At 40.1% G+C, this 20,710-nt stretch overlaps 3 protein-coding genes across 5 annotated transcripts in view; 2 read left to right on the top strand and 1 right to left on the bottom strand.

Moving 5' to 3' along the window:
- Positions 1-2,811, top strand: part of dync1h1 (dynein, cytoplasmic 1, heavy chain 1) — a 38,426-nt gene extending 35,615 nt beyond the window's left edge. For all 3 annotated transcript variants that reach the window (XM_036592596.1, XM_036592598.1, XM_036592597.1), the window contains exons 73-78: positions 90-298; positions 798-951; positions 1,061-1,203; positions 1,522-1,690; positions 2,126-2,250; positions 2,367-2,811. In XM_036592596.1, the coding sequence (XP_036448489.1) occupies positions 90-298; positions 798-951; positions 1,061-1,203; positions 1,522-1,690; positions 2,126-2,250; positions 2,367-2,495 (929 nt within the window). In that variant the 3' untranslated portion in view covers positions 2,496-2,811. The remainder of the gene's footprint in view (positions 1-89; positions 299-797; positions 952-1,060; positions 1,204-1,521; positions 1,691-2,125; positions 2,251-2,366) is intronic.
- A 3,035-nt stretch (positions 2,812-5,846) lies between these two features.
- Positions 5,847-10,699, bottom strand: LOC118823638. Its single transcript, XM_036593360.1, has 7 exons — positions 10,632-10,699; positions 9,394-9,552; positions 9,143-9,207; positions 8,966-9,040; positions 8,575-8,646; positions 6,601-7,086; positions 5,847-6,282 (listed from the first exon to the last, which is right to left on the bottom strand). Exons 2-7 carry the CDS (start codon positions 9,431-9,433, stop codon positions 6,277-6,279), a joined length of 744 nt encoding a protein of 247 aa, XP_036449253.1. The 5' UTR covers positions 9,434-9,552; positions 10,632-10,699; the 3' UTR covers positions 5,847-6,276.
- On the top strand, positions 9,946-20,228 carry wdr20a (WD repeat domain 20a). Its single transcript, XM_036593359.1, has 4 exons — positions 9,946-10,237; positions 15,676-15,858; positions 16,534-17,862; positions 19,936-20,228. Exons 1-4 carry the CDS (start codon positions 9,974-9,976, stop codon positions 19,987-19,989), a joined length of 1,830 nt encoding a protein of 609 aa, XP_036449252.1. The 5' UTR covers positions 9,946-9,973; the 3' UTR covers positions 19,990-20,228.
- The last annotated feature ends 482 nt before the right edge of the window (positions 20,229-20,710 follow it).

Consider the following 20,710-nt stretch of genomic DNA (forward strand, 5'->3'; position numbering starts at 1 on the left):
TCTTGTTCCCGTCCACCTACACCACCCTCGGCCACGGTCCTGCTTCCCTCCCTGCCTGTGGTCCCTCCCATGCGTCTCCCCTCCCTCAGGCACTGACATGATGGGTAAGCTGCTGAAAATGCAGATGCTGGAGGATGAGGACGACCTGGCCTATGAAACTGAAAAGAGGCAGCGCACAGCGTCCTCTTCGGATGCCCAACCAGCGTGGATGAGGACCCTGCATACAACCGCCTGCAACTGGCTCCAGCTCATACCACTGTCTGTAAACCCCCTTAAACGCACTGTGGAGAACATCAAGGTAGGTTCTTTAGCACCAGTGAGTGTCTACATGGAAACTGTCGGAAGTGAGAGGCCTGTTGATCTGTTTTTCATGGTCGGTTGGTTATTTATTTACTCACTAGCTCACAGGAACATGGCAATGATTAAACCAAGCACTGCTTAGTGAGGTGATAATGGATGAGTCAGGGCAATAATGGGTGTGGCTGTAACTGGGGATGGTTACACCACCAGTTCCACCCTTAAGCCTTCAAGGCGTGAATATACACCCACACTTTAAAGTATATTGATAGTTTGTTTTAGTAACTATGTAACTTCTAGAGGTTATGAAATAATTTACAGGAATTATTAAATAGTAAGTCTTTACTTTTCCTTTTTTATTCGTATTTAATCTTTATCAAATTTTAAGGTTAATAACAAACAGTGGGGTTTAAGGGTAGTGACTTATAAATTTAAATCCTACCAACTATCAGTCAAGCTCACTTTAGTACATGCTGTTGATTTTCTCTCCCCCGCCGTAGGATCCTCTGTTCCGTTTCTTTGAGCGGGAGGTGAAGATGGGTGCTCGTATGCTGCAAGATGTGCGTCAGGACCTCACTGATGTTGTGCAGGTGTGTGAGGGCAAGAAGAAGCAGACCAATGTCTTGCGAACACTGATCAACGACCTTGTGAAAGGTTGGTCAAAATTGTTGTAGCACTTTATGTTGGGACCTGTTAGACAAGAGCTGTATGGTGACGTTTAAAATGGTTTATAATCATGTCATAACCATGTTATTTTCCACAGGCATTCTGCCCCGTAGCTGGTGCCGTTACACTGTCCCTGCCTCTATGACTGTGATCCAGTGGGTGGCTGACTTCAGTGAGCGCATCAAGCAGCTGCAACAGATCTCCCAGGGAGCAGCCAGCGGAGGTGCCAAAGAGCTGAAAGTGAGTCTTCTTAAAATGTGACAAAAAAAATAATGTATGCTAATCCTGAAACTAGTTTTAATCAGTTTTTATTCCAATACTTAGGCTTTGAATAAGTGCCTGAAATCATAGCTTAATGTTCATAACCCATATATTTATATATATATATATATATATATATATATATATATATATATGTGTGTGTGTGTGTGTGTGTGTGTGTGTGTGTGTGTGTGTGTGTGTGTGTGTGTGTTTTTATGAGCACAGGTTCTCATTAAACTTCTAAATGGAATATGTATATACAATAGTGAGTCTCATAAGGGTTAATATCTTCTCTAGAACATCCATGTGAACCTAGGCAGTCTGTTTGTGCCGGAGGCCTACATCACAGCCACCCAGCAGTATGTGGCTCAGGCCAACAGCTGGTCTCTGGAGGAGCTTGGCCTGGAGGTCAATGTCACTTCCGCACAGGGAGCAGCACTGGATGCCTGCAGCTTCGGCATTAAGGGTGAGTGACCTGTAGTGTCCTATAGCTTTCTAGAAAATAGTATTGTTCTAATGAACACTGACTATTGCATTTGACCGATCTGTGGTCTGCACTCATAGCCTGGCTAGAAGGGTAACCAAAAAGCATGGGTACTCATGTGCAGTATGGTTCACTTTGCAGTAGACAACAAAATGCCTTTATTACAGTTTTGTAACTGTACTGTGCCATACTGCACTGTCCACTGGGGGGTGGGGGGTGTATTTAGTGCAGTGACACCCACTTTAGCTCAGCTCAAGGAAAGGCATGTATATTGCCTGATATGTTGAATCAGTACAGGGCCTGGATATAGCAGGACCAGGAGTGGGGAACACTTACTCCTGCATAATGATTTGGACTTGTTCAGTATTTTATGGAAGGAAACTGTATGTGACTTTTAGCTCTATTTCTGTGCCACAGGTTTGAAGCTACAGGGAGCAACCTGTACAAACAACAAGCTCTCCCTCTCTACTGCCATCTCCACTGAGCTGCCGCTCACGCAGCTGCGTTGGGTGAAGCAGAACAATGCAGAAAAGAGGAGCATGGTAAGTCAGCACTCGGCTGTTACCATCACGTGTACATGGCTGTAAATCAGCATGTATTAGCTTTAATAACCTTCATCTTTCTAACTTGGGCTCTTTCTCTTCCTTCCTGTCTCCAGGTCACCTTGCCAGTGTATCTGAACTTCACCCGTACGGACCTTATCTTCACCGTGGACTTTGACATCGCCACCAAGGAAGACCCACACAATTTCTATGAGCGTGGCGTGGCCATTCTCTGCACCGAGTAGATGATTGCTTTGTGTCACAAAAATGAATTATTACTAATCATTTAACCATATATGATTCTTTGTAGCTTAGATGCTTGTGTAACCCAGTATGTGTGGAAATGTAGTGTTGAAATGTAACAGTTCATTATAAATGTAACAGTTTGTTTCTCAGAAAAAAGATTAGAAAGTAAGGGAGGTGTTAGTAGATGGATCTGTGCACTGTTACGAGGGTTTATAAAACAAGTAGGGTTTTTAGAAGAAGGAAACTGTATGTGTTTTAAGATGGAACAATGAATGTTGATTAAAGGTTAGCATGTTGGACGGTTTCAACCAACCATACAGAGTCACTTGATTCATTTTATGATTTAGAAAAAAAAATATGAAGCAATCTCTCCTTTGCTGGCAGCCTGAAAGTCAGAGAAATGGGTTTTAACATCTTTGTGTTACAAAACTAAAATTGATTTTAATGAGGATCTTGGAAAAACACATTCTTTATTGAAAAGAATATTCTGTATACAGAAAGGGTTGAATGTCTGATCTCTGTGTGGAGGATGGTGTAGTTGCCCCAATGAAGATGACAGCTGATGTGTATATAAAAGAATGATCTGCAGTTTAGTGTTGCTTTCCTCAGGTTCAAATAGCTCTGAATGTTAAAACACCACAATCCAACTGATGATAAATGTGGAGCTGTGCTTATCTCAGGAGGCACTGCCCACTGAGTAGGTGTATACAATTAACAAGTAAACTCAAATTACAGCATGTGATCTTACATTGGGAATCATGAGTCAAGCTCTTGCAGTGTTCTTAAAATCTACAGAAAGATGTCTGTCAGTACATCTTGACAATAAGAATCTGTGTCTGTTGATGAAATAGACACAGCCTGTTAAAGTAAGAAAAGAACACTGTGCTAGGACATCTAAACAGGAATCTAGTAGTATAAGGCCAATGTAAGCAACTTAATGTCAGATGGAAATCATAACATTAGTGTGGCAATTTATAGGAAAAACAGTTGTAGCAAAGGTGAAAGCTGCCAGAAGAGCTTCACTGCATTTTGGAATCAATTCTATAAGTCTGCAAAACAGTCCTGGAAGGATGGAACACCATTCTTCCAAAAGATATTCCCTTCAGTTGATGTTTTGATGGTGGTAGAGGACACCATCTAACACGACAGTCCAAAATCTCCCATTGGTATACAGCTTGGTACAGATCTGGTGACTGTAAAAGCCATAAAATATGATTTACATACAAACCCAATTTCAAAAAAGTTAAGAGTATGTGATATGCTAGTAAAAACAAAGCAATGATTAGTGAATTCTGTTTGACCTGTATTAAATCGAAAATGGTACTAAAACACAATTTTATGTTTAGCCAGTGAACTTGTTTTTTTGTAAATACACACTCATTGCAAATTTGATGTCAGCAACATGTTCTAAAAATGTTGGGACAGGTGTGTGTTTACCACTGTTACATCACTTTTTAACAACAATAATCATTTGAGGACTGAAGACACAAACGGATGCAGTTTTGAAAGCAGATTTTTTTTAAGCAGTGCAATCGTGCAGGTCTGGACTGCAGAAAGGCCGTGGTTAAACATTACATATCTTGTCTGTACCATCATTACTGTCTTGTTCAAATACCTGTTAAAATAGATTTATAAAATCACTGCTTTCTGTTTCTGTTCATTTTACCTACCATCCCAACTTTTTTGGAACTGGTTTTGTAATTTTCATACTAATTAAACCATTCAGTGACCCCTAGTGCCTTGTTAATGGGGGCATTGTCATCTCAGAAGAAACATATTGAAGTTGAAATTAAATAATGAATATGGAACTCAAAGTGCAGATGGCTTTAATTTGAGAGTACCTCAATATGAAGGCAGTTAGAGTAAATACAGAGGATTACCACAAAATGTAAACTACCAGGACCAGACCAGATTAGTTTGCAAAACAGTACAATTCTGGGACAACATCTTTTGGACAGATGAGACAAAGATCAATCTGAACCAGGGTTTAGGTCTCTCTGAAGGGAAGAGTACGGAGAAGGGAAGGAATGGCTCATGATCCAAAGCTTAATATCTCATCTGTCAAGCATGGTGAAGGTAGCGTTATGGCGTGGGTGTTTATGGTTCCCTTGTATTTATTGCTAATGTCACTGCTGACAAAAGCAGCAGATAGACAATGACACAAAGCATAGTGTGAAAGCAACCGAAGGCAAAAAAGTGGAATGTTCTACAATGGCAAAGTCAATCACCTGGCCTCAATCAGATGAAGCATGCATTTCCTGAAAAACCAGCATCTAGTGATGTCTGTGTTCAGGCAAGGGTTTTTAACAATGTATTAAAATGACAATTTGAGTGTTAGTTTATTCAATTACTTGAACATTACCTAAAATGGGGGGGCCTGTGTATGAAAATGGTTGTAATTCCTTTACTGTTCCCCCAATCTGGATTAAAACTAAAACAATTACAAGTCTACAATTTGAGCTCAAATTCATTATTTAATTTGACTCCAATATGCTGTGCTAGACAGCTAAAATGACAATAACTGTCAACATACAAATATTTATGAGCATGACTATGACTACTTGTGCTTAATATGACCAGAGAAATTAATCAATGAGGTAAAAGTGGTCCATTTTGGTTTCAGATTGACTATAAACAAACTGTACTCTAAGAGAAGACAACATCCAGAGCATTAGAATACAGAAATACGGGCAGCAAATCTGTGATATGCACTTTATTATTATTTTGCAATTCAGAAACTTTTAAGGTCTTTGCTGTATTTCAATATATACATACACACCGATAGGGCATAACATTATGACCACCTCCTTGTTTCTACGCTCACTGTCCATTTTATCAGCTCCACTTACTATATAGGTGCACTTTGTGGTTCTACAGTTACAGACTGTAGTCTATCCATTTCTCTGCGTACTTTGTTAGCCCCCTTTTACAGCGTCCTGTGGGCACTGATGAAGGACTAGAGGATGACCAACACAAACTGTGCAGCAGCAGATGAGCTATCGTTTCTGACTTTACATCTACAAGGTGGATTGACAAGGTAGGAGTGTCTAATAGGACAGTGAGTGGAAACTCCAGCAGCACTGCTGTGTCTGATCCACTCGTACCAGCACAACACACACTAACACACCACCACCACGTCAGTGTTACTGCAGTGCTGAAAATGATCCACCACCCAAATAGTACCTGCTCTGTGAGGGTCCATGGGGCTTCTGACCACTGAAGAACAGAGCAAAAGGTGGCTAAAACAGTATGCAGAGAAACAGAGGGACTACAGTCTGTTATGCAGAACTACAAAGTGCACCTATATAGTAAGTGGAGCGGATAAAATGGACAATGAATGTGGAAACAAGGAGGTGGTCATAATGTTATGCCTGATCAGTGTATATAAGTGAATTCAAAGAAAACATTACTCCTAATCTGATAAATAGTACACATGGAGTAGCACGCTATGTATTTTTTTTCCCCCTGCTCTAATATATTTATTTTAAACTCATGGCAGGCTTGTTAAATAGCTGTTGTATTGAAAGCCAGAAAAATGTGTAGCACATATTTTAGAGACTCCAGTTACAAGGACTGTGAAGCACCATCCTAAACCTTAAGTTGGCAGCTTCTGGAGTACAGAAAGTGCACTAAAAAAAGAATTCACTTCGTAGTGCTTGAGGTTCTAAATCCACTTCCTTGCAACAATTTTCCACTTGCCCTGATAGAACACTTCCTACAGGAAAGGTTCCCCATTACAGTCTTGTGTGTCAGCATGCAGTGTTCTTCAGACACTTTGCCTTATCCCTACAATAAGAAATAAAATGAAATTAAACATTTATATAAACAATGAATCAATTAAATGTCTTCATTCTCAGTAAAATCACAATAACTTTGTTTATGAGATTTGTAATTACACCTGGAATTACTGTCTTTCATTTAAAGCACCAGAAACGGCAAAATGCAACTTGCTATAGGCACCTTAATAGCAGGCCAATCAGCGTAATCTGCCGACTCATCCCTGACACGCAGCAAGTCATTCTAGACACATGGCTTGAGTGTGCTGCAGTCAGATCTTCTTCTGATAAAGCGCATTTTTCAGCTTCTACACAACTGTGGACTCACCTCTGGGAAAATGGTCTCAGTCTCCATTTGAGTGATACACTGCTTCTTTCTGTGCATGTATTCCTCAGAATCACCTAACGTGCCAAACAACTTCCTTTTTGAAAGTGTCCCAGGGTGGGTGGGGCTCTTGAGTAAGTCATCTGTTAGTTGAAATGATGTCTCTCTACCAAATGGAACTACAGAGGAGTAGAGAGGGTGTTTCTCTAGAATCTCACCATTGGCACATTTTCTGGCTCTAGGAAGGAAGTCCCCCTGATTAATGGCCTTCAGCTCTGAGTCACTTGATGACCTCATTTGGACATCTGCATTATGCACTATGGCCACACCATCTCTTGACCCTGGCCTCCTCACTTCGAGGAGCGGTGCAGGATGGGGGGCCGCTCTGCGACCTCTCCCTTTCGTTCTGAAGCCCCCATTTTTCTGTCTTTTTGAACAATCAGTGGAGGAAGTGGAGTCTTCTGAGCTTCCATCATATGGGTCCAAGGACTGAAATAAGCAACATAACATTTATGAGATCCAGAGGTCAATTTAAGGGCAGGTAAGGCCCAAATTAAAGATGCAAACACATTAAAGTGTGTTTCAAAAAAACAAAATTAAAATAAAAAAAAAACCCTCATCTTACTCTAAATGTAGTTAATCTGTTGTTGGTACTTTGTGTAAAACGTGCTTCCTTAAATTCCACTGATTTTTCAAATAGCTGCGTACTTAAATGTGAGCAAGGTAATTCAGAATGGTTTGACATGCAATGGTGCACTCAGATTTCTTCACAGTGGCAGTGACAGGAACCAGGGTTTATAATGTTTACAACATAAATATAGCCATATAATTTACTATCCAAAACTACCACTGAACCTACATGCATTTTCTGAGATTTATATGTAACTTTGACAATGGTGAAATAATGATAAATCCAAAAATGTTTTCTTTGAGTCTTGCGTTGCCTAACAACACCCTGCATGTACTTCTCTGCCATATTTGAAAAAAACTATTTTTCAGCTAAAACATAAATCTCAAAACTACTTAAATACAATATTTTAGGCACCAGGCAGTGAATTCATAACCATTTCATGCAGTAACTTTCTTTGTAGTAGCTCTTACAGGCAGTAAATGCCTACACCTACATTTAATTGCATTAAATGCAGAAAGTTTGAAAAATCTGTGGAATTCCCCTCTAATTTAGAACTGGAGATGTAAAACTATTGTAGCTAAAGCATAATGGAAGCTAATACTGACCTATTAGCATTGAGCAAACTGCATACCTAAAATCATCACTCATTTGCCTCAAATCACTATGAGTTGACATATGACAGGTAATCTCAAATTGATTTGCTTATTTGATGTTTAACTGTAAAAATGGACAAAAGTATGTTGCATGGCTAAAAACAGTATTAGCAGCCATACTGAATTCTTTACTCAAGTGCAAATGCTTATCTACAATACTGTAGAGCTGTATAGAGTGACGTACAGTAAAAAAGCAAAATCTTAACATTATTAAATAATAAAAGTAAATGGGGGTTTGTGAGGCATGTTTAAATTGAGGTACTTTGTGCTAAACATATGATTAAGAAAGAATCACAATTTAAAAAAATTGAGGCCATGGATGGGGAAAGTCTTGCAACAAAGTTGCTCCATCTACAACACTGGCTGGCTTAGTATGGGTTGAATTTACTCTGTTGCTTCTCCTGTCCCTCCTGTCATTTACTCGCAAACTATGCACTTGCGAGTAGATGTACAGTCAGTTGCAGATAAATGAGAGAAATTTACAAATAAATACATCTTGTCCGTTATAGTTTAGATTTGTTAAGCATCTGCCACGTAATCAACTGCTGACAGAAGTCTGATGCTGTCTGATGTCTAGTCTGATCGTTTTATAATTTCCCTAGTTATGTAGATAATAGAGAAACAAATCATGTAATATATGCAATATGAACAGAAAGTGCCAGAAACCAAAATCTGGTTCCATTATCTACTCACTTGTTGGTAGTGCCGTCCAAACGGCTTTTGTGGTAAAGCAGGCCTCTTAAGACTTGTGCAAAGCTGTAAAGACTAACAGAACAGCATACATTAATGCACTTATTGTAACCAGTCACAATCTTGCAAATGAAATAGTAGTTTAAAGCACCAACTCTTCAATGACACAAATATAACAGCACAAACCTGCATGTCTGCACTCTTTGCAGAAAAAAACGTTCTTCTAGCTAACAGACTCCTGTGAATCTTGACTTTTACTCACAACATAAAATTTTATCCTTTTTCAAGTGCTACCAAATTTGGGGGGTATAACGCTGGGTACGAGTTCATAGAAACGTGTTAAAAATTGTAATTTTGTTCCTTCAATTGTAGCGGTCTCCACTTGGGATAGTACCTTACTGCTAGCATCGGACCATCGTGGGCTTACGTCTGACTCCGAGTCTGAGCTTGAATCCACTTTACACATCTCCTGATACAAAACAGAAGTATCAGTACAGTACACAAATTTAGCTACACCAACGGGGAAAATAAGTTGAATGAGCATTTGTTGAAATTACACAGGTAGTCCTACCATGTATTTGAATGCCAACCTGTCCACAGCGTCTGGGCCTCTCGGAACAAAGCGGTCACAAACACCTATGAGTACACTTTGTATTAGTAAAGTCTCCATCGTTTCAATCGGAACCAATATTATGAATATTAACATATTGTTCAGGCTTAGACCTGCATGTCATATCAAATACAGCTTTCATGTGTAATTTATGTTAGGAGTGTTTTGTTTAGCTTTTTTGCCTTTCCTGGCTAATACTGGAGACCTTCTACCTGCTGTAGCATGTCGTCGCCGTAATTGTTTGGTCGGCATTGTAGTCCACAGCCTGAGGAGACACGCTTCAGGCAAATTAAAGGTAGTTTGAGGATCATTACAGGTCAAGTGGAGGCGTACAGTGAACAAGAGGCAAATAAAGGAGTAGGCCTGTTAACCTGTCAATCAATCAGTCAATGAATCAGTCAAATTATAAAAGGGTGGTACAAACTGTTATTTATTTAAAATTACTGAAAACGCGTTGCCTAAGTTAACTATCAAAACAGTCTGGTTTTTGAGCTTTTAATGAACACGTCTCTGTATTTTGCAATATTAAATGAAATCATTGTTTCACATTTTATTTTTTTAGTCCTTCTCAGCAGTAAAAAAGTAATGCTTAGGCGATGCAACGAAAACAGTATACAGTAACGTCATTTCATACTTAATATTGATTAATCAAACCCAATGTTTACAGTAACAGTCGATCATCTCCGCTTTTTAATACCGGTTCTAAAATAATTCTGTTAAATAACTGCAGATGATGGTGTGCTCCGCTCTGCGCATGTGCGGCGCGTAAGATCCGGGCCTGGGCCAGGATGAATGCAAATTTCAAAGATGGCGGCGGAGGGAGGAGGGAAGGAGATGAACGAGATCAAAACTCAGTTCACGACCCGAGAAGGCGCATACAAACTCCTCACGCACTCCGAGTACAGCCGCCCCAACCGGGTGCCTTTCAACTCGCAGGGCTCCAACCCCGTGAAGGTCTCGTTCGTAAACGTGAACGACCAGTCCGGCAACGGCGACCGAATCTGCTTCAATGTGGGCCGGGAGCTGTACTTCTACATCTACAAAGGCGTCCGAAAGGTAAACAACACTTAGGCTCGTTTCTTGCCTTTTTGTTTTCTTCCTGGCAGGCACAGCTAAAGCGACGGGGTTATAGTTAAAAACGAAGCTTGATTTGTGTCCACTTGAAATGGCGAGGTCGTTGTTTGGCTGCTGTCCCCTCAGCTTTTTTGCGTGGACTGCTTGCTAACGTTAGCTAGCCTTAGCTAGCTTAGCTATTGAAGCCGACCGACAAGCTGTCAGCTTGGGCCTAACGTTAGGTACACCTGTCGCGGACGCCGTAGGACTAACACTTTTCATGCCCACTTTATCCTCTGAATGTTAAAAAGAACGCTTTTTGCGTTTTAACCTACTTCGACGTTATTAATAACGCCATGCTTGTCGTGTGGGGATTAACGCTAGCCGTGTAACCTACATGTCTGCACATATCGGCGTCGACTTGTCCACGGTGAGCTAAGCTACATAGCTGCAACTTGGTTCAAGCGATTGGGCCAACTGCGATGGAGAGAACAGTTGTTCTCTCTGTCGTTTAATCAAGTAGTCATCCTTTCAACTTTACTACTGTGCCAAACGAGTCGGTCAGTGCTTGTTTATTACTCGGTTATTGTTACATGTACACCGACATTGGCGTAAAACGAGAGGAAATTAAGCACTGGGGTTAAAAGTTTGGCATGACGTGTTTTAATTTGTGCTGTTTGTGTTTTGTTATTGCTGAGAGGGAGATTGATCTCGCCAGTCTCTGCTGCCTACGTGCGTTGTTTATGTGGATTAGGCGGAGCTCATATGAAGTGCTGAGTGAGCTGCTCTGGAGAGGTCTGCCGACTTAATGGTTGGTCTGAATTTGAATAAAAATTACCTCACTGTGCAAATACAACTGCACTTGGCTTGTAATAAGGCGCATTGTTGTCTGTTCCTCATCCTTCATACAGCTTATTATAAATATTAGTGGTTTGTTGTGGTCAGTTAGTGTATGAGTGGATTTAAGTGTTCACTACAGATGCAGAGTTTAATCACAATGATTTGAAAACGTTCACATCTCTTTTGTTTCCATTTTGAATTTACAAATATAGCCATGTTGGACAGGACAACATTAAATGGGATCAACAGGTATTCTAAGGTTTATAGTTTAATTGATTCTGTCTGCAGTCACAGTGCTTCAGTGAACCCTTTTGACTGACTGGTGTAATCTTTTATGGACATTACAGCACACTCATATGCTGTGGTTACAGCTATCATACAGACATCTTCTTCTGTGCTTTACTCTTGCATCTGATTTATTTATGTGCTATTCCAAAATTATTTTATGTGATTCTTGAATGAAGATGCTCCAATAGGGAAGTTGTGGGGTGTTGCAGATTTCCGGAATTTTTATTGTACATATCTGCCGATGGAGATATTGATGCAGTGCATAAAATTTAATAAAATGTTGGTAGATGTAAATGCGCCTTAATACTTGGAGAATATAGAGTTACCTGATGTCACTGTAATAGTTCTAGCATAAATAGTCTAGACCTCTCATGCTAAAACATGGCTTACAAGTATGCCCCTTTTTCATCTCTGAGTAAGTAGTGAAACTTCTAACTTATGATAAAGGGAGGGAAATACGCAGTGTATGAACATCTAGGACCAGGAGTATCAAGAACCAAAACTTTACACCCTGTAAGGTAAAAGGGTTTCATAACACCATGTCACTGTAACATGATCATGTATTTAAAATAATGACATACCAGTATACTGTTGGGGAACCACATTTTACCCTTTCATGCTGTAGTATTGCAGGGATGATATTCTCTTGCACATGGCATGAAACCTGCATCAAGCTATAGTTTAATGAATGTCCTCATATATAAATAAACATAAAAAGCATAGGTGTTTTGTAATTTGGTGTTTCACGGTATTCAAAATGTATGATACTGTTATGGTGGAGATTTTGAAATACTGGCAGTTTGCATTACATCAAACAAATAGCAGTTTCACCAGGGGTATTTATTTATTTATTTATTTATTTATTTAAATATGCAGAGCAGCTTTGGATTCACAGGGTCCCACTGTGCTGTCAGGTTCCTTTGCTCCTCCAAGGAGAGACAATGCGCCCAGAATCACATACTGCCATACTAAATATTGTCGGAATATTACATCCCCATTAGAATTACATTAATTTGTGTAGCACGGTATGTGGTTTCTGATGCTAATCACATCGAGCACAGTTACTGCATGGTAGAAGGTGGGAGCAGCAACAGAACGTTCCACGATCAAGAAGGTGAAATTGGAGATGTGCATTTCGAATTTTGATATTTGAGTATTTGTAAGGGTTAATGAATGGATAATCGGTTGTCCACAGGGAAGGAAAAAAAACAAGGAAAACAATAACTTAGGCCAACATTAATGCATTTGAAAATGTTTTGTTATTCAAAAATAGCGAAAGGTGAGTAGCAGGGGCTGCAGCTTCAGGTGTGAGCTGATGATTTATTGGAGCTAACTGGTACAGCATTAGATGCTAATGAGAACTTGCTCTTATTAACCTTTTTTTTTCTTTTTTTTCAGTTGAACTCTGAAGTTGCCGACATGTCTAATTAGCATATGTAGCAATAAAGCCCCTCCACGGCCAGCCGCTCTCTGCTTAGTCAGGTGCTTGGCAATGCGTTCACAGTAAGGCGCTCATAATTCTTAGTAACAAAGTGTAATAGGAATACTTAGTCGCAAATGCAAGTGAACTTGCCACATTTTACAGTCCTGTTAAAACCCAAAATCAGTGTTTCACCAAGTTGATTGTCTGTATATCTTTTTGTGATAAAGCAAAAAGCATCCCTAGTGAAAAACTCTCATGTGAAGAAGAAAAAATGCATGATCTCACATGTGTATGTGGTCGCAAGGTGCAAGTATGTGAAGTAAAAATCATAAATGTCATACTCTGTTTACTCTTTATGGGAGCACAGCTTTCTTTAGCAGTCAGCTTGGCAGATAGCTAACAGGCTCATCAAAATAAAGCCAAATTCTGAATATTAATTTTATGTTGAAGTAGAGCTGGGCGATATGGCCAAAAACGTTATCACGATAAACAAAATTCATATCGTTCGATATCGATACATATCGCGATAAATGTCAAATCATTATTTCTTTCACATTTGAAGGCTGATTTTGCTCCTGGGTGGTTAATTGTGGTTTTAAACTATCATTTATGGTCGGATCATGACAAACACTCGGCAAACAGTGGAACATTTCACTAATCTGTCATGGAAGAGTGGGAGAAAGTTTCTAAGCTGTTTTTATCAGTTGGAAAAGCACCGCAGCAATTTTTGTAATAGTCATAATTTAAGAAAGAAAACAGATTATTTTTAGCTGTCTGGTGACGAGCACTTGGCTACCCCGTTACAAATGCTAAACAAGTGGCCAACAACAGTGCTAAACTCTTTAGGTTCTCAACAGCGTCAACTCGGTTCGGTAGGTCACTGCTGTCACTCCTACCACATCCATGTCAGAGCATATCACAGTATTCAGACACCGGCTAGCAGACGACTGGATTTCTCTATGCTATCGTAGAAGTTTAAGGGGTGAACCGCAACATATCTGATGTTCGCTGTGTAAAAGCATTATCTGCAGTGTGAATCTCTCACACCAGTCAAACAGAGTCCTCCTTTTAGGTATGTTTAAACTGAAAGCGGTGATTTTGTGTCTTGTTTGATCTACCATATCATCATTTCACTGTGTTGTGCCGGAGCGCTGCTTCAAGTTAGCCAGCAGCTAAAAACAGCTAGCCTGGAAAGCTAACCTAGCGCTCTCCCGCTTCCCAATGCCTCACAGCTTCCTCAGTTTACTTTCGTTTAAATCAGGGCTGTAACTCACATTAACCCACTTCTTTCTTTCACTTTCGTTGCTCGAGAATGCACTAATACTAAAATATGACGGTTTGGCGCTGCAGACGTGATTTAACACCGCTAAAGTTGTTAGGATGCATGGAAAGAGGTGAGTTCACCGTAGGACAGTACAGGTACGTCACTTATCTCGTCACTCGCACTTGGTCACGGGAGAACAGATTGCCGACACATCGCTCCACTCAAACAGGGAATGTATAACTCCGCGTTTCAGATGTTGCTAAAGTATATTTGGTGACCCTTTTTATACTCGTGGCCCCCTCCCTCTCTAATCAAGTTGAAAAATTCTGAAGTGCGCCCTCTCCTGGCGACAGCAGAGTAGTGCCGCTTTCCTTGCAGTAGAAAACGCCACTGGGGCTTTCGCTAAAACGTGGAAGTGTGAGAATGGTGTATTATATTGAAAATTTATCGAACCTGTCTTATCGCTCTATCAAGGAAAAGTTATATCGCGGTACTTATCGTTATCATTTTATCGCCCAGCCCTATGTTGAAGTATTTATTGAAAGAATCCACTCAGGAAAGGATTAGTAATTACCTAATTGGCTGAATCAGTTGTGTTTGGGCAAGGAGTTATTGAAACTGTGCAGGATAGCGGCTTCTAGACTACAGATGAGATGCACATTCATAGAACGTTGCAGCCAAGAGCTGCGTTCAGAACAATAAAATTTAAATGTGTAGGCTTTAAACATTTGTGTACGTTAAGTACAAATGGAAATACCAGCAATGTCTCTGAACACCCCAACTACACAGTCTTTAAAATCCAAGAGGGTGTGGTTTAATGCCGTGACTCAACCTTTTAGAATATATTTTGGGTGGAAAATGTAAGATCAGAGTACATGTCTCACATTTTCTTTTTTTGTAAAAGTTGCTCTTTACTATAGATATAGGTATGTATTCTGTCATTGTACTGTGTTTGAAGGTATCAAATGTATCATTCAGGCAATGCACCAGTATTGATTTGTTTTACAAGTTTGTGAAGTTGATTAAGTAACTTACCAGAAAGGTTGTTAAGAAGGTAAGGAGTGATTGCCTGAGGCATAAACTGCTGTAAAACCTTTTCCTCTGCCCATGCAGGAAGTAAACCACTTACAAAGAGTGTATCACATAACATAATATAGTTCTATTCTGTAAAGCAAACCTGATTAAAATTTGTGGTCCTGTGATTTGATGGGGAAAAGTATATCCTAACAGAATACTTCATGAATATGCATATGCTTATGAAAGTGAGTGTGACTCTCTAATATTTAATGTTTCAGTGCTTAGAATTTTGAACAGCTCTGAGTCTTATAGATTCCCCTTCCTTAGCACTAAGAGAAACGTTCACCTGTCCCAGCATCACAATTTATTATTTCAGTTTTTTTTCCTTTTACATTTTTCTTCTGCATGCTTTGGGTCATTATTTTAACATGTTATATTTTGGTGTCTGTGTGGTAATTCAATTTTGATCTCTGGGTATAATTTAATTCATGTTGGATAAGGAAATATATCCTTTTTATTTACTTAAACTCAAGCTGCATTTTTGGGAAAAAAATCCTTTTGAGGAGGCATTCTTATTCATCCCTCATTTCTGTGTTTTATGGCTCACAGGCTGCAGACCTAAGTAAGCCAATAGACAAGAGGATATACAAGGGAACGCAGCCCACCTGCCATGACTTTAACCACCTTACTGCCACGGCAGAGAGCGTATCATTGTTGGTGGGTTTCTCAGCCGGCCAGGTGCAGCTCATTGACCCTATCAAGAAGGAGACAAGCAAGCTCTTCAATGAAGAAGTAAGTGTTTGTATGTATGTGTGTGAGAAGCAACATTTGAGTCCTTTATTTCTGATGCTTGTACAGCAGTGTTTTTGTATCTGTTTAACAAGTCAGTCAATGTTGAAGTTTAATGTTGAACCATAGCATCAGTTTTGGGGATGCACTGTAGTATTGACTGAATTTTTGTAAGAAGTCTATTTCATGAATTTGGACCACATTTCTGTACTGAATAGCCTTTGTAGCAGATGATCAGAGGCAAGTGCTATGTTTGAAACCATAAATTAATTCTGGTAAAAACACAAAGCAATTCTGGTGTGTTAGTTGTCTCTCTTCATCTGTGGGATCCTACTTTTTTCCAATGGCTAACGCAAGGACAGAAACTTTCTGTGACTGCTGGTATTAAACAGAAAAGTTCTTATGTGTGAATCCTTGTCATTCTCCTTAGTATGAGAAAATGTTACAAGAATGGTGTTTAAAGCTGGCATGTCATCATTTAACATCAGGCACATTATGCACACTGTATGTGTTGTAAAATGTGGTGAAACCCAAAGTAACTTAGCAACACACTGTGTATTTTACTGTTAACTTTATCTACTAACAAATGGTCTTTTTTTTTTTCCTCTTTTTTTTTTTAAATATTCTCCCACTCCCACCCCTACTCCTTTACAAATCCTCCCTAAACTACTTTCTCAGAGACTAATAGATAAATCTAGAGTGACTTGTGTAAAATGGGTGCCAGGCTCTGAGAGCCTCTTCCTTGTAGCTCATTCCAGTGGAAACATGTACTTGTATAACGTGGAGCATACATGCGGCACGACAGCCCCTCACTACCAGCTGCTCAAACAGGGTGAGAACTATGCTGTGCACACGTGCAAGAGCAAATCCACGCGCAACCCTCTGCTCAAGTGGATGGTGGGCGAGGGGGCACTGAATGAGTTTGCCTTTTCTCCCGATGGGAAGTTCCTGGCCTGCGTGAGCCAGGACGGTTTCCTCCGCGTGTTTAACTTTGATGCGGTGGAGTTGCACGGGACCATGAAAAGCTATTTCGGGGGACTGCTTTGTGTGTGCTGGAGCCCGGATGGGAAATACATTGTCGCGGGTGGAGAGGATGACTTGGTCACCGTGTGGTCGTTTGTGGACTGTCGAGTCATAGCACGGGGCCATGGTCACAAGTCGTGGGTAAGCGTGGTGGCATTTGACCACTATACCACTAGCGTGGAGGAGAGCGACCCCATGGAGTTCAGCGGGAGCGACGAGGACTTCCAGGATCAAATCCACTTTGGCCGCGACCGGGCCAACAGCACGCAGTCACGTCTCTCCAAGCGCAACTCCACGGATAGCCGACCGGTCAGCGTCACCTACCGCTTTGGCTCGGTGGGTCAGGACACTCAACTGTGCCTGTGGGACCTCACGGAGGACATCCTGTTCCCCCACCTCCCCCTGTCTCGAACCAGGACCCACACCAACGTTATGAACGCTACAAGTCCCCCAGCCACAGGAAGTGGAGGAGGCGTGAGCAGCACGGTCGTCACGACGACTAATAACCCCAGTACGAACGGCAGCAACAACAGCGGCGCAAACACGCCGGGGAACTCCCTGCCCACACCGCTTCCACGCTCCAACAGCCTGCCACATTCAGCAGCTGCCACCACTGCTAACAGCAGCAAAAGCAGCGTGATGGACAATGCCATTGCCTCGGGTGTCAGCAAGTTTGCCACGCTTTCGCTGCATGACCGCAAAGATCGCCACCATGACAAGGACCACAAGCGCAATCACAGCATGGGCCACATCAGCAGCAAGAGCAGCGACAAGCTCAACTTGCTCACCAAAACCAAAACGGACCCAGCCAAGACACTGGGCACGCTACTGTGCCCACGTATGGAGGACGTACCCCTGCTCGAGCCGCTCATCTGCAAAAAGATAGCACATGAGAGACTCACTGTTCTCATCTTTCTAGAGGACTGTATAGTCACCGCTTGTCAGGAGGGATTTATTTGCACATGGGCGAGGCCTGGCAAAGTGGTAAGTTCTTTTTGAATCCAAAATGCCTACAACACTGGTCTTCCCCTACACTCAAAATACTATTCCATCACGTGAATATAGTTAGGTACCATGCCTATATCTGTAGTGGTGTCATGTTTGTGCATGACTTATTTAAAGCCTTCCCCTGTACAGTAAACAGAAATGGAGATGTATTTTCTTGATCCATAATCACACCTCATTTCCTCTTTAGCAACACCCACAATGCTCTGTCTTGTTTGACTGCTGAGCTATTACTGTGATTGTTAATTCATGCACAAACCTGCTAACCTTGGAGAATATTTTTGAGTACCACATCTATGACTACTGTGCCACTACACAGCATTGAACATTCAGCAAATAACCTGTTTATTGAAAAAGGTAAAAAAAGGGGGGACTTCCTTGGAAATTTGACAAACACAAAAAAAAATCCTAAAACATTAAATTACCTTGCTCTTATCAACATTCTTATTGCATACATATAAGAACAAGATAAATAATAGGGCTTTAAAATAGCTCAAATCCCATAAATAGATTTACCCAGTATCTCAGTACAAACATGTAGTCTAAGGAACTTCAGAGCTGTATCATTTTTGCTCTATTACTTATTCAAAGGACAAGCTGTATTATTTTGCAGGAAGCTGCAGTTTTCATGAAAAACTTATTTTGGTGAATGTTTCAGAAGTCTGGTATTTTGAACTCCACAAGCAGGTACTCTGGGTGGATGTTAAAGTTATGAAAGCAAAAGTAAAAAATATTAGAAAATGTTTGCAGAAAAGATCTGTAGATGCTTCTTAACCCATAATGCTTTATTCTGTACTAGCACATATGCTAGTAAAGGCTTTACCTTAAATTAAATGATCCCCTGTAGTCTTCAGTAAGTAAATTCACACTCTTTGTTAAGCACTTTTCATAAATGTACTTTATGATAAGTGATTCCCTCCCAAGTCAGGATGGCTTACATGCAGTTTTACTCTTTAAAAAAAAAAAAGATATCCCTGGCTCAAACTTCAAGAGAGCCAAACAGAGCCTCTGGATTAAAGTTCAGAGAACTTTGGATATTTATTAAAATTAAAATGTTAAAATATTGCACACAAACAAGACTTTATACATTTGTTTGTCAGTTTAGTTTGAGAACAGATAGCGTGCATTTGGTTAGACCTCAGCAATCTGTCAATATTTGCTTTAGTAATATGATATTGTATAAGGTCATGATATGCAAGTAACTGATTTTCATTCTGTGCTGTGGAAGCATAATGACTAATCTCAGATATTCATTATGAATGCTCTGTCATGTTTTTCGTTAGATGCATGCAATTTTTCCTTTCATGTCACACTGAAATAATTCTGCTTTTATAATTCATTGTTCAAGACATCAGTGATGAAAGTAACTAATGTTAGCTAGGAAAGACTTAGGACACAAACTTAAATACAAACTGGCTCAACCCAGTCTGGGACATTTTTATTTTATTTTCATTCACATGCGAGTCACTCCGTACTAAAGTAAGGAGTAGCTGACATGCGTCACGAAAAGAAACTCTGCTCTGTTCACTTTGTTCAAGCTGCTGGTCATCCAATCAGTTGCTTCTAAAACCAATACCAACATTTTAGTAAAATAGAGAAATGTAGGGCTATAAGGTCTATTATATCTGAAAACTGTGGAGTGCCAAAATCTGCCTTGTTGTGTGGCAGACACTCTATAGAATAACCAAGAATTAAACATGCTAAATGCTTCTAAATTAACATGAACGTGTTGCACAGAATTACAATGCAGAATGTTATTGTTGGGCACAAATAGTTTGCATCAACACATGCTGCTTTCGATTAGTTTGGCTACTGTGAACAAACAGGGTGACAGTTAAGGGTAATGTGCCTAATATATATTTGCCTTTGTCTTTTCAAGCAGGACAGTGGGAAGGTAAAATTTCTGGTTCACATAGAATATTTTAAATGTTAAACAGATAGTTTCAAGAACAATGCTTTGTAAATGTCTGTTACATTTGTGTTTATTTTTTTCCAAAAAAGCTCTGAAAACCTTGGAAATGCTCCCAAATAAATCTTTGTCTTCCTTTTCAGGGTTTATTGTCATCCCAAAACCAAGCCAACTCTCCCAGTGGAACAGTAGTATAGCCACAATATTTCTGCTGCTAAGAACCCTGCATCACACCGCTGTCACAGCCCTGTGCTGCTCTTCATCTTCACTTCATCTTTTATTTGCAACCCCCATACCCCCCTCTGTTTTCATTTCTTAAACATTTATTATTGGTTGCCTCACATGGTCTACTTGCACAGTGGACTTGTTAATACTGTGCACAAATGGAAATAGTGTGGTGCAATGATGGAGTGATGGACTGTAGCCATGTCAATTTTTTTGCTTTTGTTTTTTTTTAAAAGAAATATATTTTATTTTTTGCCTTTTTGTTTTTCACACACATTTCACTATTTTTCTTTCCTGAATTTGGAGCATGGCTATAGGGAGAAAATCATTTAAGAGTGGAAACCAGTCAGCTTTTGACTGTGGTAAACTGAAGGGGTGGGGATTTGGGCCAGAAACCAGGGGCAAAGAGAATCCAAGGACTTGCTTCCATCCAAATTCCTTTTCCTAAGGTTTTTGTTTTCTCTTTCGTATGGAATAGATTTTCCCCCATTTAAGAACTTTGCACTGATTTTATTTTGGTTGTCTGTTTTGTAACTACTATAAAGGATAAAAAAAGACAACAAAGAAGAAAGGTTTGGGGATGGCCTTGATGCACTTGGCTTTAATATCCTCTGTCTTGAAATCTGAATCTGAAAAAGCTGGATGCTGCAATCATAGTTTTTTTTTAAAGAAAATTTGTTTGCACTTAATAGT

The sequence above is a fragment of the Colossoma macropomum genome, unplaced genomic scaffold (assembly GCF_904425465.1).
Source record: "Colossoma macropomum unplaced genomic scaffold, Colossoma_macropomum, whole genome shotgun sequence".
Lineage (NCBI taxonomy): Eukaryota > Metazoa > Chordata > Actinopteri > Characiformes > Serrasalmidae > Colossoma > Colossoma macropomum.

Coding starts and splice junctions, on each gene's coding strand:
- LOC118823638 (XM_036593360.1), bottom strand. CDS start 9,433: ATGCCGACCAAACAATTACGGCGACGACATGCTACAGCAG. Junction 9,041..9,142: donor GGTTGGCATTCAAATACATG/GTAGGACTACCT, acceptor GTTTTGTATCAG/GAGATGTGTAAAGTGGATTC. Junction 8,647..8,965: donor GGTCCGATGCTAGCAGTAAG/GTACTATCCCAA, acceptor CTGTTCTGTTAG/TCTTTACAGCTTTGCACAAG.
- wdr20a (XM_036593359.1), top strand. CDS start 9,974: ATGCAAATTTCAAAGATGGCGGCGGAGGGAGGAGGGAAGGAGATGAAC. Junction 15,859..16,533: donor GCAAGCTCTTCAATGAAGAA/GTAAGTGTTTGT, acceptor CTACTTTCTCAG/AGACTAATAGATAAATCTAG. Junction 17,863..19,935: donor GGGCGAGGCCTGGCAAAGTG/GTAAGTTCTTTT, acceptor CTTCCTTTTCAG/GGTTTATTGTCATCCCAAAA.